This window comes from Cyphomyrmex costatus, unplaced genomic scaffold, assembly GCF_001594065.2.
Source record: "Cyphomyrmex costatus isolate MS0001 unplaced genomic scaffold, Ccosl1.0 scaffold871, whole genome shotgun sequence".
Classification (NCBI taxonomy): Eukaryota; Metazoa; Arthropoda; class Insecta; order Hymenoptera; family Formicidae; genus Cyphomyrmex; species Cyphomyrmex costatus.
In genome coordinates this window covers 32,163-48,089 of record NW_017280454.1, presented here as the reverse complement: position 1 = coordinate 48,089, position 15,927 = coordinate 32,163, and the positions used below count along the sequence as shown (strand labels likewise).

The following is a 15,927-nucleotide window of genomic DNA, read 5'->3' as shown; positions in this document are numbered from 1 at the left end:
GTGCGTGCGTGCGTGCGTGCGTGCGTGCGTGCGTGCGTGTGTGTGTGTGTGTGCGTATAGAGTGTTTGAGAAGTAATGAAAAATTTTGTCGTAGAAGTAGAATGGACTAAACTGAGAAGAAAGATCCTCTACCATTTTACTATTTTCGCAATAGTTAATTTATAAAAATATCCAAATTCGCCCGGCTCACCACGTCTGTGAAGCTGGCATATCATATATCAGCATCGCATGAAATGACACCAGTTCTGCTCGCATCCACGATAGTTTTACAGTTCTATATCGATTTTATCAATATATAGTTTTGTCGAATTACGTTCAGAAAAAACGATTTAAAAAATGAGATGCTAACTTCCCGTCTTATCATCCAGCATCTCATCGGATTTTAAACGTACGAGGTGTAAAGTGCAAGAATCCAAACAGTTCTATCGTTAAAACTTAATATATTAATAGTTCTGGCTATAAAATCAAAGAAATTTCCCGAAAACGGTGAATATTATCATGTACAAGTGATATGATATCCGTTTGATGTTAGTTCTGATTGTTTTATTACAGTTGTAATGTATTTCTGACATCGTTTGAGGATTTTCTAAAAAGTTCTGGCGATAAACATTGCTAGAAATTTTTTAAACAATTTTAAGTGTTAATATACGCCGTTTACAGGATATAAAAATTGTTTAAAAAATTTCTAGCAATGTTTATCGCCAGAATTCTTTAGAAAACGCTCAAACAATGTCAGAACTAGATTAGAAATGTAATAAAATAATCAGAACTCTTATACGAATCGGCCAGCATATCACTTGTACGTGTTAATATATACCGTTTTCGGGCAATTTCTTTGGTTTTATAGCCAGAACTATATTGATGTATTAAGTTTTAACGATAGAACTGTTTGGATTCTTGTACTTTACGTCTCGTACGTTCGAAATTCAGTGAAATGCTGAATGGTAAGACGGAAAGTTAGCATCTCATTTTTTTAAACGTTTTTTCTGGACGTAATTTTTATAAATGAATATCTCGTTAACTATTGCAAAAATTGTAAAATGGTAGAGGACTTTTTTTCTCAGTTTAGTCCATTCTATCCCTATGCGACAAAATTTTTCATTACTTCTCAAACACCCTGTGCACAACTATAATATATGCGTATATCAGTAATTTCGAAATACATAATTAGATAATTAAGTCTTTTAATAAAGTAAATTTAGGGATACACAAATAGATTAATAAAACCATTTTTTAATCCAATTTGTGTAGTATTCAATAATTCACAAAAAATTAAATTTTTTAGTTTGTTCTCATTATAAAGAGCCGTTTTTAGTATAGGTATCTTAATGTAATTTAGCAAGATCTATATTTATAAAACATTAGTATTAGTTAAACATTAGTTTTAATTATAAAGTATTAGTTAATTTTCTCCCCCTCCCTTGAATTAATTTTATTTAAATTTCCAGAATCCAATTCTTATTTTAACATTTTAATTTATTATTTAATTATGGAAATATCTTAATTAAGAATGGATGCAAAAATCACGACAAACGATGATTCTTAATGTTTTTGTAATAAAACTTCAAATTACATCAGGAAAAAATTTGTGTTTTTAACATTTTTTAAAAGTAGTGACGCGACATTCTATTTAAATCGATCTTCATGTTATATAGGCCATAGGGGATGACGTGAGTTCTTTTTAATGTTTTGCGTAGAGCATAAAAATAAGGCAGCAATATTCAATGGATTGACCATTGGGATTTCATTATGATCATAATTCGCAAGGAATAACAGAATATACTTACAGCATCTTTCATAATGTTGTTATTATCTCTGTTCAAAGCTTCTTTCTGATTAATTTGCGATGAAGCTCTTTTTATAAAAAATATAGCAATATTATACGTTGAATATTAATGAAATCTATAAAATACTAACAATATCTTCGAAATATTTTCGTATATATATTGCCGTACACTTATCAGTCTCGCAGTTATATGAAGAACAAACCAAGTTAGCAAACGATATCAAGTTACACTTACAAACTGACAGGCAATCATTCCTTAGTGATTATTCAAATGCTTTATTATAAATATTCGCATAATTATTTACTGAACATTAATAAATTGTAAGCGCTGTACAATTTATTTATAATTTATTTATCAATTTATTATAAACTGTATTTTTTGCAGATCGACTACCCAGAAGTCCACGGTGGAGGGAGAATGCATCGACCACCGCATCCCCATCCCATAACCGACCACCGTCAGGTCAATCTTGTCTTCGATGACACGGTAAATATCTCTGATTTTTTTTACTTATTTATTTAAAATCTTATAGTCATGATTATTTTTATATAAATGTTTCTTCTCTTATTTATCTGAGCAAATAATGTCTTGTAAATGTTGTTTTTCGACTTTGCATTGAAGTTCGAAGACGAGGAAACCCTTCTTCTTCTTCTTCTTCTTCTTCAAGGAAATCTAGTTGATTTTACATAAATTATACTCTTAGGCAGTCATGATTGCGTATGGCTTCTTTTTCATAAACTATTATTGCATCTATTGTACCATATCTTTTTGACTCCATAGATCTGGATAAAATAAATATTCTATTCTCTTGTTTCGAAATTTTGTTAGCAAAAATATTCTATTTTCTTGTTTCTGAGCACCTATAAATGTTGTTAAATAAAAATAATTGGAATATTTGTGATATGTGTAAGATACTTTGTCTTATCTATAGAAATTCTATAAAATTCTACCTTCTAAATTCATAAAAATTATCCATAAGAAATTGTATGTAAATTAAATATTTTTAATAATTTTTTGTGACCTGAGAAAACTTATAAAAGCTTGTTTTATTTTCTAACTCTATGTTGATCACGCCCTTTTCCTGATTGAGGAATGATAAAATTATCAAAATCAATACCGAATGATGTAAGATACGACGATACCAGTTCGTCTATGTATAAATAGTTACGAGATACTCATGAATATTTAATGATCAAGATTTCGTCGATTTGGCTGCAAATGTGTGCAGCAGAATACACTTGCAGCGCATTCGTTCTTCCGGCGTGGCGCGCCGCGGGTAAAAAGTTGAAGGGAGAAACAATTTGGAAAGTAGTGTGTGTTGGCGCGAGACAAAAGGAAAAGTGAAACACACGAGTACGAACGACATAACGGGTTGTATAAATCATCCGTCGGGTCGGACAGTGGCCTTTGAGCGGTTACTGGATAGAGATGCTTTGAGCGGACCAGCAGCAGCGTTTCTCTATCCTCATCCGCCTCATGTCTCATCTCTCTTTCTGTTTTGTCCTTTGCGGCTCGCGATCGACCGTCCGTCGACTCCTTAAGCGCATTTTACACGGCAATCGCCCTACAGTGACTTTCTATATAGAGACTTCTTAAGATCAATTCAAGTGTCATTATTGGCGTCAATTTACATCATTGTTTGCTTATTGTTCCGCATGGCGATTAACTAATCGCGAAGGCTGATGAATATTAATCGCGAGAGCATCGGCGCGTTCTTTCTCGATCTGCAGCTTCTCGAGCGTGTTTTATAATATTCTTATGACGTTACGTTGGGTGCTGACATTCGCGTGGGTATGCAAATCGAAGGAAGCTACATTACGTAGCAAGTGTATTTTTATTCTCAGTTATTTTTTATCTTAGCATTATTCAATATTTACTATCTGCATCTGATGTAATTATCGTGATGTTAAGGCGATGCTGGAGAGGCAGCCGAATGTCGATAAAACAGATTTTTAATTCCAATTAAAATATTACATACATCAAGAAAATATTTACATATACTAAGTAAAACATCACGTACATTAAATAAGCCATTAAGTAAAACGTTGTGTACATTTCTTGTTCTGCTACATCTTATATATCGCTTAAATGTGAGGTTATGTATGCTCAAATCGTATTTCTCGTGCCATTCCTTTTGTAAGCTCCAAAATCATAATTTAAAGGTCTCGTGATAATCTTATAAATTATACCTACGTGGTAATTTTTGGGGGACTCTCATACCGGTTTGGACTTTTCCGGACTTGTTTGTGTTTTCCCTTTTATTCTGGAAAAGGATTTTTTTATTCTATATAAGGAAAACGAAATGGCACGAGAAATATGAAATGAGTGTTCCGTCGGTAATTCCAGCATCCCCTTAATTACGTATCTTTTATTTTCTATTTCTCTTTTTCAAATGCTACGATCATTATCAACGAGATTTAGACCACTGCAATGGTGTTTTATTGATTGCAATTTTAATTTTTAATATTTAAATACTAAATCTTATGGGACATGTGAGAAACACAACCAATGAGAAATTGCCTTTAACGGTTGAGTTGGATCTTAGGTGCTATTATAATTCCGTGTGAATTTATATATTAAGTATGTATAGTCTTTTTAAACCGCGCGTCGAACAATTTTTCGGTCTTGAAACGTTACTTTACGAAACTACTTTAATTTTTGAGTTTATTAAAGTCTGAGACTCACATTAAGTAATAAGAAACAAGTTAGTGTTTAATGAGATGTATTTTTGCATTAGTTTGTCATATAATAGATATAAATAATTTTACAAAATTCAAACGTGGGAGAGTTTTATACGTCATAATCCTTAGTCTTCTTCCATGTAAAGTAAACTCGTAATTCATAATCTTTCATCGTCAAATCGCTTCCAAATCCCATCAAGTAATCCTCTCACGAATCAGATGGTTATTATTATTTAAATTCTCTTCTTTGTTGTACACAAATTACACTTAATATTATTCTTTTTTTCCGGTATCATCTCTAATTACAGGCATTAGTAAATTATTTCGATTATTTTGTAATTTTCACCTTATTTTAAATTTGTGTTGTACGTGTATTACAATATAATGAGGTCAGTTCCATAGAATGAATTTATATTGTATATTATGTTAACAAAAAAAGTAGGATGCATCTTCATATAACGGCTGTATAATTTGCCTGTAAATATCGCGAGATTATAAAGATGCAAATTTGTGCTGCGTTTACGAGCTACTGTGATATTACTGGATTTACCAGAAATATGTGTGTATGTTCAGTATAACGAAATTTAATTTAATCCCCGTGCAATATGGACAACAAAATTTCGTTAAACTTCCAGCTATCGTTTCAACTTTATGTGGGAAATGAAATTTAATTGAATTCCCTCAGTCGATATGAAAGAATATTTCTCAATGCATTAATTCTGTTTTATATGATTTTTCTTTAGTTTTTTTTTATTTTATGGATTAATTAGATGATCGTGCCATGTACACTGCAGTATAGCAGTCAGTGTTTTCCATTATGTAGATAAAATTATCTAGATAATCATCTAGATGAAGAAATGGCTTTATCTTATCTTTATCTAGATTATTAAGAATATATGCTATCTTTAGCTTATCTTAGATTAAAAAAAAATGTTATTTTTTTTAATTTATCTAAGATTGTAGAAGAGTATTGTAAGAAATTTTTATGTAAACAATCAATCTCCAGTAGTAGTAATGATGAAGATTTTTTTCGTGATATAGACAACACATTCGACACCAGTCATTCAAAGCGACATTGAAGTACTTTCATATTTAGAAAACAAATCAAAAGAATTAGATATTCTGAATTTATATCCACACATTAAATAAATTTTTTAAAAATATAATACATCATTGCTATCATCAGCGCCAGTAGAACGTCTTTTTAGTTGCGGATAACAAATATTAATTCCATGTAGGAACCGTTTATTAGATGATATATTCGAAAAACTTTTATTTAAAAAAGATAAAGATTTATAACATATTTATGAAATATTTATAAAAATAATGAATATATTTTTTGTATCCTAAATTGTTTTACTACCAAATATTTACTTAAAAACAAAATTATCTAGATAAAATTTTTTTTAATTTTATCTTTTATTTAGATTAATATAAAATGAATTATCTTCATATCTTATCTAAAATACATTTTTGTGTCATTTATCTTATCTATATCTAGATAATTTTGAATTATCTAAGCGCAACATTGATTTAAAATGATAACATGATCGTACTAATAGGGAAAGCAAATACAATTCGCAAATACAATTTTTTGCGTGTCTCATAAACCTAAAGTTCGATTCCAATTTGATACCGAATTGTCAAGGTTTGGAAAGAGACTCACATGGAATTTTCTAAAAAAAAAAAAAAAAAAGAAAAAAAAAAGAAAAACAAGCGGAATCGCGCGTAGAAGCTACAGGTGGCCCTGGTAATCTCCTCTCCCTTTCCGGCCGGTGCAGCGCGGCATGGTGCACTCTCCCAGTTGACACGGTCCTGAAGAGCCGCTTACGGCACGGTATGTCGTTCGTCGGTACGGCGAATCGTCACGTGACTATACTATACGCTGCGATCCGAAGGGAATGCTAGCCAGCATTGCCAGCGGCACGGCACGACGCGTCGTGGTGTGGTGCGGAACTGCGGGGTGCGGGTGGAGGCGGTGGCGGGACGAGACGAGGTAGTCCTATGTCTGCTAAGCTGACGACTGGTCGCGACGACGGCGACGACAACACGGACGACGCGACGGACGGATGCATCTCGAGTTTCGTACACTAAGCTAAGCTCTGTACGTACAAAGAGGGTCACGACGCCGAGGCGCGTTCCGAGTCGCGTCCGTCCGCTTCGACGCGCATACAGCGGGCGGCACCAGGCGGCCACACGTCAGTGAGAGAGAAAAACCATCGGATGGACGGATAAAGCGTTTAGGAAAAATGCGGACGCGTTGTTTCATGGACGATTCGCTGGATCTGTTGTCGTGATCGTTTCCGTCGAGGAGGAAGACGAGAACAACAACAACAACGAGAATTGCGGATTCCGCTGGCGCGATGGACGCGTACGGCGTGTGTCAAGTGAGTGGATCGCGCAGCTCTCTCAGGTCTCCTCTCGGAGATATGCCTCTCAAAATGGCCTTGGCTCTCCTTTTCTCTCGCTCGCGGCCGCTTATCCTCTCCTCCGTTGGGAAAGTGAGTTTTTCTCGCGGAAAACGCGAGATGTACGCTTCGGCCGCCCTTCGCGATGACATGACAACAGCTCCGTCGTTCGTAGGTGTCATCTTATTTGGTATGTGGCCGAACATGTATGTGAACGCGCGCGAGATACACTCGCGCGCCCTGACTCTCGCACGGCCTGCGTACCACACATGCGTGCGAGCGTGATGTCATGTCGCTCTGTGACCTAACCTAACCTAACCGCGAACTGGAGCCTGTCCCATCACGCCCATTCCTGGTATTTCCTACTTTGCGCTGCTTTGCGCTTTTAGCGAACGGCGTCGTTTATGTTTTTCTTCCGCGCCTACAGCTGTGCGGATATAGGTTGTCTCCAATGCTCAGAAACGGCATTACAAATCGTTTTCCTAGATTTCCTTCGTGTGACTCACAATTTATTTTCGACAGTTTTCGAATCACTTTATTGTTATTGTCAGTTGTTGGGTTGATAATTTGAAGGAGAGTCAAGTTGCATGGCAATACATGTGTTAAATTATTGCTATTACGTTATATTTTACATCAATGTAGTTTTATAATGTTTAAATGATCATACAAATCGCGCGATATCTCTCTTTGAATGTAATAATAATTAAATACCTATTATGTACTTGTATAATCTTTCCTATGGTATTAGAGATTAGATTTCTAATCTTATTATAGATTAGAATTTATATCTCATTGCGAATTTCTTAGATATATTATATCTTACATCAAGGTTTTACATTGATTTATATAATTTATAATAAGAGTATTTGGTATTGAAAAAATGTGGAAAATAGATGGAATTTGTTAATTTTTATTTTTATAAAAAATTTGATATAAAATACTATTCCTTAATTATATAAATAATGTATGAGATGGTTTGTAGATTTTATGATAAAATTAGCAAAAAATATCTTTGTGAATCTTTAAGAAATTTTTAAGTAACTAGATAAACTGTTAAAAATTTTTTTTTTAGTTCTCACAGGGCCTTACAGGCAGGCCGGAACTTTATCAGAAATCAAACAGAAGCAGTCATTCGAGTGACACAAGTTCAGCATACAGTGGATCCGACACTATGACATCTGTACAAAGTTCATTAGATGCAGATCCTGATGAAGTGGATTTGTCAGGTCTTGTGGAGTCCATTGTTGATAGCGATGAGGAGGAAGATCTGGCAGAAAGCATGGATGTAAGTATTGTGATTTATGTTGTTGTTTTCTAGAAATGCCATTAGATGTTAGAATTAGTTATTTTAATATTTGTTGTTGTGATATTTTAGAGTTTAACGGTACGTGATCCTGTACGAGAATGTTTAGAGAAGGATCCTGTTGAGAGAACAGAAGACGACATAGAGACACTTTTAGAATTTACGCAACAATTGAAAGCCTTCACAAACATGACTTTGGCTGTTAGAAGAGCGCTGTGCGCTGTGATGGTATTTGCGGTAGTCGATCGTGCTGGAATGGTGGTCCTGAATGACGGCGAGGAACTCGACAGTTGGAGCGTGTTAATTAACGGTGCTGTTGAGATTGAGCATAGCAACAGTGAGATTGAACAACTCGGTCTCGGTGATAGCTTTGGTATTTTGCCGACTATGGAGAGGCTGTTACATCGTGGAGTTATGAGAACAAAGTTTGTAATATGATTCCTTTCTACTTTTGCCAATAGGCCGTGATATCTAGAAAGATATAAGAAAAAAAAAATCCGATTTTCTGTTTGCAGGTGCGACGATTGCCAATTTGTTTGTGTCACGCAAGCAGATTATTTTCGAATACAACATCAAGGCGAAGAGAATACCAGGAGACATGAAGAGAATGGAAGGGTAATTTTAGTGACTGAATTGCGGGGAGCTTTGGATGGTGCAGCGCGAAGAGGTCACGTGGTGATTCGAGGAACGCCAGAGCGTTTGATGTTACAGCTCATTGAAGAAAACAGTATTACAGATCCTACTTATGTGGAAGATTTTTTATTGACTCATCGAACGTTTATTGATAGTCCGTTGTTAGTCGCAAGTCAATTGTTGGAGTGGTTTGATCAAGCCCAAGTGCGAGATCGCGTTGCTCGCGTCGTGCTCTTATGGGTGAACAATCATTTTACCGATTTCGAGACTGATCCAGCGATGATGGAATTTTTAGAAGCATTTGAAACTGGACTGGAAAGAGAGAAAATGTTAGGACAGCAAAGGTAAGTTTTTCTGATTTATTTTTTCAAAGGAAATATATTAAAACATAATAAGAAAAATAACTGTTACTTGTAACTGAAATTTCAGGTTGTTAAACATTGCATGTGCAGCGAAAGCGAGAACGCGGAATGTAACGTTAGCCAGGCCAAACAGGGACGAGGTCCTAAATTTTAGCATTTTAGGAGGATTTGAGAGAGGTTTTGGTATATTTATCTCAAAAGTTGACAAGAGATCCAAGGCTGAAGATGTTGGTTTAAAGAGAGGCGACCAGATCTTAGAAGTAAATGGCCAAAGTTTCGAGCATGTAAATCATGCGAAAGCTCTTGATATTTTGAGAGCTTCTACGCATCTCAGTATAACTGTAAAATCTAATTTACTTGGTGAGTTTAATTTAAAAATCAGAAATAGGAAAATATACTTTCTTTGTCTTCAATCATTTGATCTTACAGCTTTCAAAGAAATGCTTCAAATGCCGGATAATTCCCCAAGACCTCGAGGTAGAACAAGTAAGCCGGAAATACCGAGGCTTCAATCGGATCCACGAGCTAGACTATCAACGCATGTGGATCCCATGACTCCTGTAAATCCTTTAAATCCCATGATTGGCGGAGTACCATTATTAATCCCAGACAACAATGTGTCGCCGTGTAAAGACTCTAAAAAAGAGCACAAGGGATTTATGACTCTTGGACCTAAACGGCGATTACAGAAAGCACTTATGAAAATGAACATACTGCCAAAGAATACGATCAAGTGAGTGCATTTAAGTATTGTGCATAAATAATAATTAAATCTATATAAATCCTTTATTGGCATAAAATATTTTTGAATTTTAATAGCGACGGTGTACATTTGGATGATCCTCTTGCTCCACCACACACACCACCGGGAACAGGGCTTACGCAAACTACTACTAATCTATATCATTCGAAGAGTAATCCAGATCTTACGTCACTTTATTGTTACGACGACTTGAGGGCAAACGATTATCCTGAACATGTGCTCAAAGTATATAAAGCTGATCAAACCTGCAAGTATCTTCTTATTCACAAAGAAACAACGGCGCATGAGGTAAATAAATTTGTACTACACACACCCACCCACTCACCCACATATGTATATAACGATGCATTAATTGTAGGTAGTAATGCTTGCACTTCAAGAATTTGGTATAACAGAAAGTAGTTCAAATTTCTCTTTGGCGGAAGTAAGCGTCGGCGAAGGTGGCATGATTAAACAGCGTAGATTACCAGATCAATTACAGAATCTTGCTGAACGGATCGGATTAAGCTCTCGATACTACTTGAAAACTAACGGAATTTCCGAAACTTTAGTAGCTGACGATCAAGCTCCGGAACTCATTCGAGAGTCTCAAGTACACTTTCTGCAATTAAATGCTGTGGAAGTAGCAATACAACTGACTTTGCAAGACTTCAGTATATTCAGGTAATTTAATATTTCATGAAATATATAAAATTTGTAAATTATCCTTTTCCCATCTTTCCTACATTCCCCGTGACTAGTATGTGTTTTCCTTTTTGACATTGCGTTATCTGACGTAGTTGAGATTAGTCGTTCGTATACTTCTGCAAATTCGCTTCTATTTTAATATTTCTATCTGATGGACTATTTTTATACACATTTTTATTTCTTTAACGGATTACCAACATATATTAATGACAAGGTACACTATCATATGTTTTTATATAATTTGTTAATTTTTATTAATTTTTTTGCTCACGATTATTTGTAGAATGCCAAATTTTATACACAATTCGACTTTTTAATTAACTGACTCAAAACACGAAGAACACGAATGAAATAATTTTTGAAGAATAATGAATTCTGTATTGTTTACCTCATAGATAATAACAATTTTAATTGCGTCTCTACTGTAACATCTGGAGACATGGTAGTGTCTCGGCGCTAAGCCAAGCGCGCGACATTAAGAATGACCCGATCGGAGTCAAAAATGTTTGAAGTACTTCTTTTGTAGCTATATTTATTATTATTATTTGAATTTAAGTTTTTGTTTGTTATATCTTTGGCTCTTTGCCCCTTTTTTAATTGTATTGTTTTGGAAATTGTAATTATAATTTGCATTTGTTATATATTTTATAAAAAAATTAAAAATACTTTCTTACAGACAAATCGAGTCCACGGAGTATGTGGATGACCTGTTTGAATTGAAGAGTAGGTATGGTGTGCCCATGCTCAGTCAGTTTGCAGAACTAGTCAACAGAGAGATGTTCTGGGTTGTAACGGAAGTTTGTTCGGAACATAATCTCGTACGGCGCAGTAAGATTATAAAGCAATTTATTAAAATAGCGCGTAAGTATTTGGAACCTTTTTTCGTATTTTTCTCTCACACGCGCGCATATGTGGATATATATATATTAAATTGGCAATGTTTTTCTTTATAGGTCAATGCAAGGAGTGCAAGAATTTCAATTCAATGTTCGCGATCGTATCCGGTTTGGGTCATGGCTCAGTATCGAGATTAAGAGCTTCATGGGAAAAACTGCCAACCAAATATCAAAGATTGTTCAGCGATTTACAAGAATTAATGGATCCTAGCCGTAATATGAGTAAATATCGACAATTGGTGGCGTCTGAACAAACGCAACCACCTATAGTGAGTTATTTTTTTGTAATAAAATTACCTTATATATTACAATTTTTTTTATTTACTATCTATTTTTATGATCCAAGTTTGTGTATTATATTGACTTTAAATTATCATATAATTAACGAGAGTTCAATGATTATTTTAGATACCTTTCTATCCAGTCGTGAAAAAAGACTTGACTTTTATACATCTTGGTAATGATTCAAGAGTAGAAGGTCTAGTGAATTTCGAAAAACTTAGAATGATCGCGAAGGAAGTGAGAACATTAACAAATATGTGTTCCTCGCCTTATGATTTACTAACTATGTTAGAAAGGGGTGGGCAACCACCAAGTTCCGCGATGGTAGCTCTGAACCAAATGACTACTGGCAATCAAGGTAAGTTTTTTATTTTTTTTACTATATATTGTTGAACAAATAATAGAATCTTAATTTTATATTTATACGACCATATAATTGTTAACCAATTAACAAGAAAGAAGGAAGCACAAAGCTAAGCCTATCTCGGTCAAAGCTAGATCTCGATGCTTATTATCATTGTGTGTGAATTTTATATACCGCGTATGTAGTTCCTCTAATCGCGTGCCGAAAAATTTTTTTTTTCAGACTTTACAACGCAACTCTAAATAACTACCGCGGTAATATCACTTTAGTTAAATTGACAATCAATCTAACAAATTTCGATGCTTATAGCATCTTATTAGATCTTAATAATATGTTGAAAGACATATATTAAAATTTAATATTAAAGTAATGATAATTTAAAATCTGTGAAAAATTAAGATTGCGAAGAATATCACAAGTTGGCGTTTCGTCCCGGCTTCCACTACTGGACTCATCAGTAAGGTAATGTAGTGGTAGCCTACCTTAGACGCCGGTGTAAGTTATTAAATCGAGACTCTATATAAAGAGACATACGTGTATCTCAGCACTTGCGAGAAATTTTAACGAATATCAATTGAATAGACCTCTGACGACCTCTAAGGTAGGCTCCCACTACATTACCTTACTAATGAGTCCAGTAGTGGAAGCCGGGACGAAACGCCAACTTGTGATATTCTTCGCAATCTTAATTTTTCACAGATTTTAAATTATCATTACTTTAATATTAAATTTTAATATATGTCTTTCAACATATTATTAAGATCTAATAAGATGCTATAAGCATCGAAATTTGTTAAATTGATTGTCAATTTAACTAAAGTGATATTACCGCGGTAGTTATTTAGAGTTGCGTTGTAAAGTCTGAAAAAAAAAAAATTTTCGGCACGTAATTAGAGGAACTACATACGCGGTATATAAAATTCACACACAATGATAATAAGCATCGAGATCTAGCTTTGACCGAGATAGGCTTAGCTTTGTGCTTCCTTCTTTCTTGTTATATTGTTGAAGTTGCTTCGAAACACAAGTCGAAACATTTGAATATTGAAATTGTATGAAATTAATTGTATGAAGAATGTAATTATCAGGGTTGGGTAAGTTACTTTTTTTTTTAAATTAAGTTAAAGTTAACAACCTCGAAAATTTAACTTAGTTAAGATAAGTTAATGTATAATGAAATTAATTGAATTAAAAGTTAATTTAATAAAAAAAATGTAATTTTGATAAGTTATTATAAAAGTTAAAAATTTATTTTTTTCTCATGATTTCAGGGTTTCAGTCTTAATAATAACGGAAGTGACAATAAAAAAAAACTATTTAGATTTTAGAACATATCCAAAATTTTATTATATTAAAAAACAATTAAGAAACAGGGCTACGAGTCAAAAATTCGTTAGAAATATTAACAGTAAATAAATAACTTCATTTATATTAAAATATAAAGTTTAATAAAAATTAAAGAACAAAAATTAAGGCTCCTGAATACTCAGCCAAGAACTCCGTGTTGATGGGTAGCGACACCGAATCAGTCGGTGGCTAGCAAAACTGGTAGTACGCTACTGGTTATACACACAATTGCAAGCTCATGTCCGTGTGCTCATTTTCGGGTAGAAGGGGAGCGCACAGACATGGGTTCATGCTTGTGTGTGTATATAGCGCCTCGCCATGGTAAAAGTCTGAACTAATAGGCGTGAAAAAGTGATGTTTTGACGACAAATTTTTTCTTGCGTGCCATTTTGTCAATATTTGCTTATTTGTGAAAATGTGACTTCCCTCGTACTCGTGAAAGTCCTAAAAATTGGCGGAAACTGCAGTTATCGTGAAATTTTATACGTAAAATCGTATATTTCACTCGTTTCATCAGCTGTCAAAATGTGTGATTCTGCCCGAGTATAGGCTCACTTTACGTGCCTTTTACGACCATTTACTGACTATCAGAGGAGGAAAGGACAGTTTCCGCCAATTTTCACAAGTGTTTTTGAGCGATCTCGCCTTTTAAATTTATCCAAATTGTCTTTATTAAAAAATGGGACGCAAGAAAAATTAATGTGTTTTTCTCGCCTATGACGTCACAATTCCAACATGGCCGTCGCTGGTATTCAGGAGCCTTAACAGAAATTTAAAAACAAACGTTTCGACCTCTTTTAGGTCATTATCAATATTAAATCGCATGATATTACAATTATGTAAGAAATTATGATATTATAATATGTAAGAAATTATGATTAATAATATAAAAAACGCAATTATATAAAAAAATATAAACAAATATATAAAAATTAGAAGCGTATTCACTCTCGCATAATAGAAATTTCGGATAATTGAACAGGAAAAACCATAAACCGATGTAATTCGTCTGATAGTAAATGTTATTCGTAAAATCTTTGGTAATAATTTCTGTCGAAAAATACATAGGTAATGTAATAAAAGTAAGTCAAATAATAAAATAATAATGTAAAAAGAATCAAAATATAAACTAATATTATAAAAAGTCCAATACTAAAATAAAAATAATGTAAAGAAAGTCAAATCTTAAGGTAATCAAATGAAATTAATATAATGTAAAAATAAACATATAATACACCGTATTAATTTTTGTTAATTCAGTATTAATTAAATTAAACAATAAATTACCTTATGTAATCGTATCGAAGTACAATTGTCATATTTTGTTGTTGTTAGACAATGCGATGAGAGCAAGTTAAAGATGTTACAGTTATAAGTTTCAAAATTCGAATGACAGACATTTCAAGTACGAAACAATAAAGGAAATAAAAGAGAAAAAGGATCAGGAAAGGTTAAAAATGTAACAAAAGTGGGGATAAAGTAAGAGGTAAGGGAAGTTAAGAGAGAGAGAGAGAATTAATAATCTGAGAATAAGTTTCAAAGATTTTACGAATAACATTTACTATCAGACGAATTACATCGGTTTATGGTTTTTCCTGTTCAATTATCCGAAATTTCTATTATGCGAGAGTGAATACGCTTCTAATTTTTATATATTTGTTTATATTTTTTTATATAATTGTGTTTTTTATATTATTATATCATAATTTCTTACATATGATATCATAATTTCTTACATAATTGTAATATCATGCGATTTAACATTAATAATGACCTAAAAGAGGTCGAAACGTTTGTTTTTAAATCTCTGTTTTTAATTTTTGTTCTTTAATTTTTATTAAACTTTATATTTTAATATAAATGAAGTTATTTATTTACTGTTAATATTTCTAACGAATTTTTGGCTCGTAGCCCTGTTTCTTAATTGTTTTTAAATTTATTGAGCCTTATTAAAAAATTTATATTTTTATTATATTAATTTCTTGGTAAAAATGTAGATTAGGGGAGCCTCTTCCAATGACCTTGACCTTGACATATGTTGTCAAGGTCATGATCCTGAGTGATCTTGAGGAAGTTTTAACCGTCGGACCTAACTCGTTAAAAAGTTATTAACAAAAAAAGTTTCAAAATTAACGTATTATTTCTGCTATACATGTATGATATGAACAGAGAATGGAAGTAACTGTAACGAAGTTACAGTTACAAGTTACTTTTTTGGTAACTTTACTGGTATCTGCGTTACTTTCTTTTTTTGGTAACTGTAACGGTAACGAGTTATATTTTTTGGGTAACGGTAACGAAATTTACAGTTACTTTTGTCGTTACTTTGCACACGATTGAACACGGTTCGATTGGATACATGCTATTTATAGCGCTTATCAATAAGACTTGAAAGCCCTTAGACATTCGGCCGT

General features: G+C 33.5%; 1 protein-coding gene across 4 annotated transcripts in view; it reads left to right on the top strand.

Annotated features, from left to right (window-relative positions):
• LOC108781683 (rap guanine nucleotide exchange factor 2) overlaps positions 1-15,927 on the top strand; it is a 125,771-nt gene that overhangs the window by 100,121 nt on the left and 9,723 nt on the right. For all 4 annotated transcript variants that reach the window (XM_018549736.1, XM_018549735.1, XM_018549734.1 and 1 more), the window contains exons 3-13: positions 2,172-2,273; positions 7,949-8,161; positions 8,252-8,604; positions 8,695-9,156; positions 9,242-9,534; positions 9,604-9,907; positions 9,994-10,225; positions 10,296-10,600; positions 11,301-11,485; positions 11,578-11,789; positions 11,929-12,160. In XM_018549736.1, the coding sequence (XP_018405238.1) occupies positions 2,172-2,273; positions 7,949-8,161; positions 8,252-8,604; positions 8,695-9,156; positions 9,242-9,534; positions 9,604-9,907; positions 9,994-10,225; positions 10,296-10,600; positions 11,301-11,485; positions 11,578-11,789; positions 11,929-12,160 (2,893 nt within the window). The remainder of the gene's footprint in view (positions 1-2,171; positions 2,274-7,948; positions 8,162-8,251; positions 8,605-8,694; positions 9,157-9,241; positions 9,535-9,603; positions 9,908-9,993; positions 10,226-10,295; positions 10,601-11,300; positions 11,486-11,577; positions 11,790-11,928; positions 12,161-15,927) is intronic.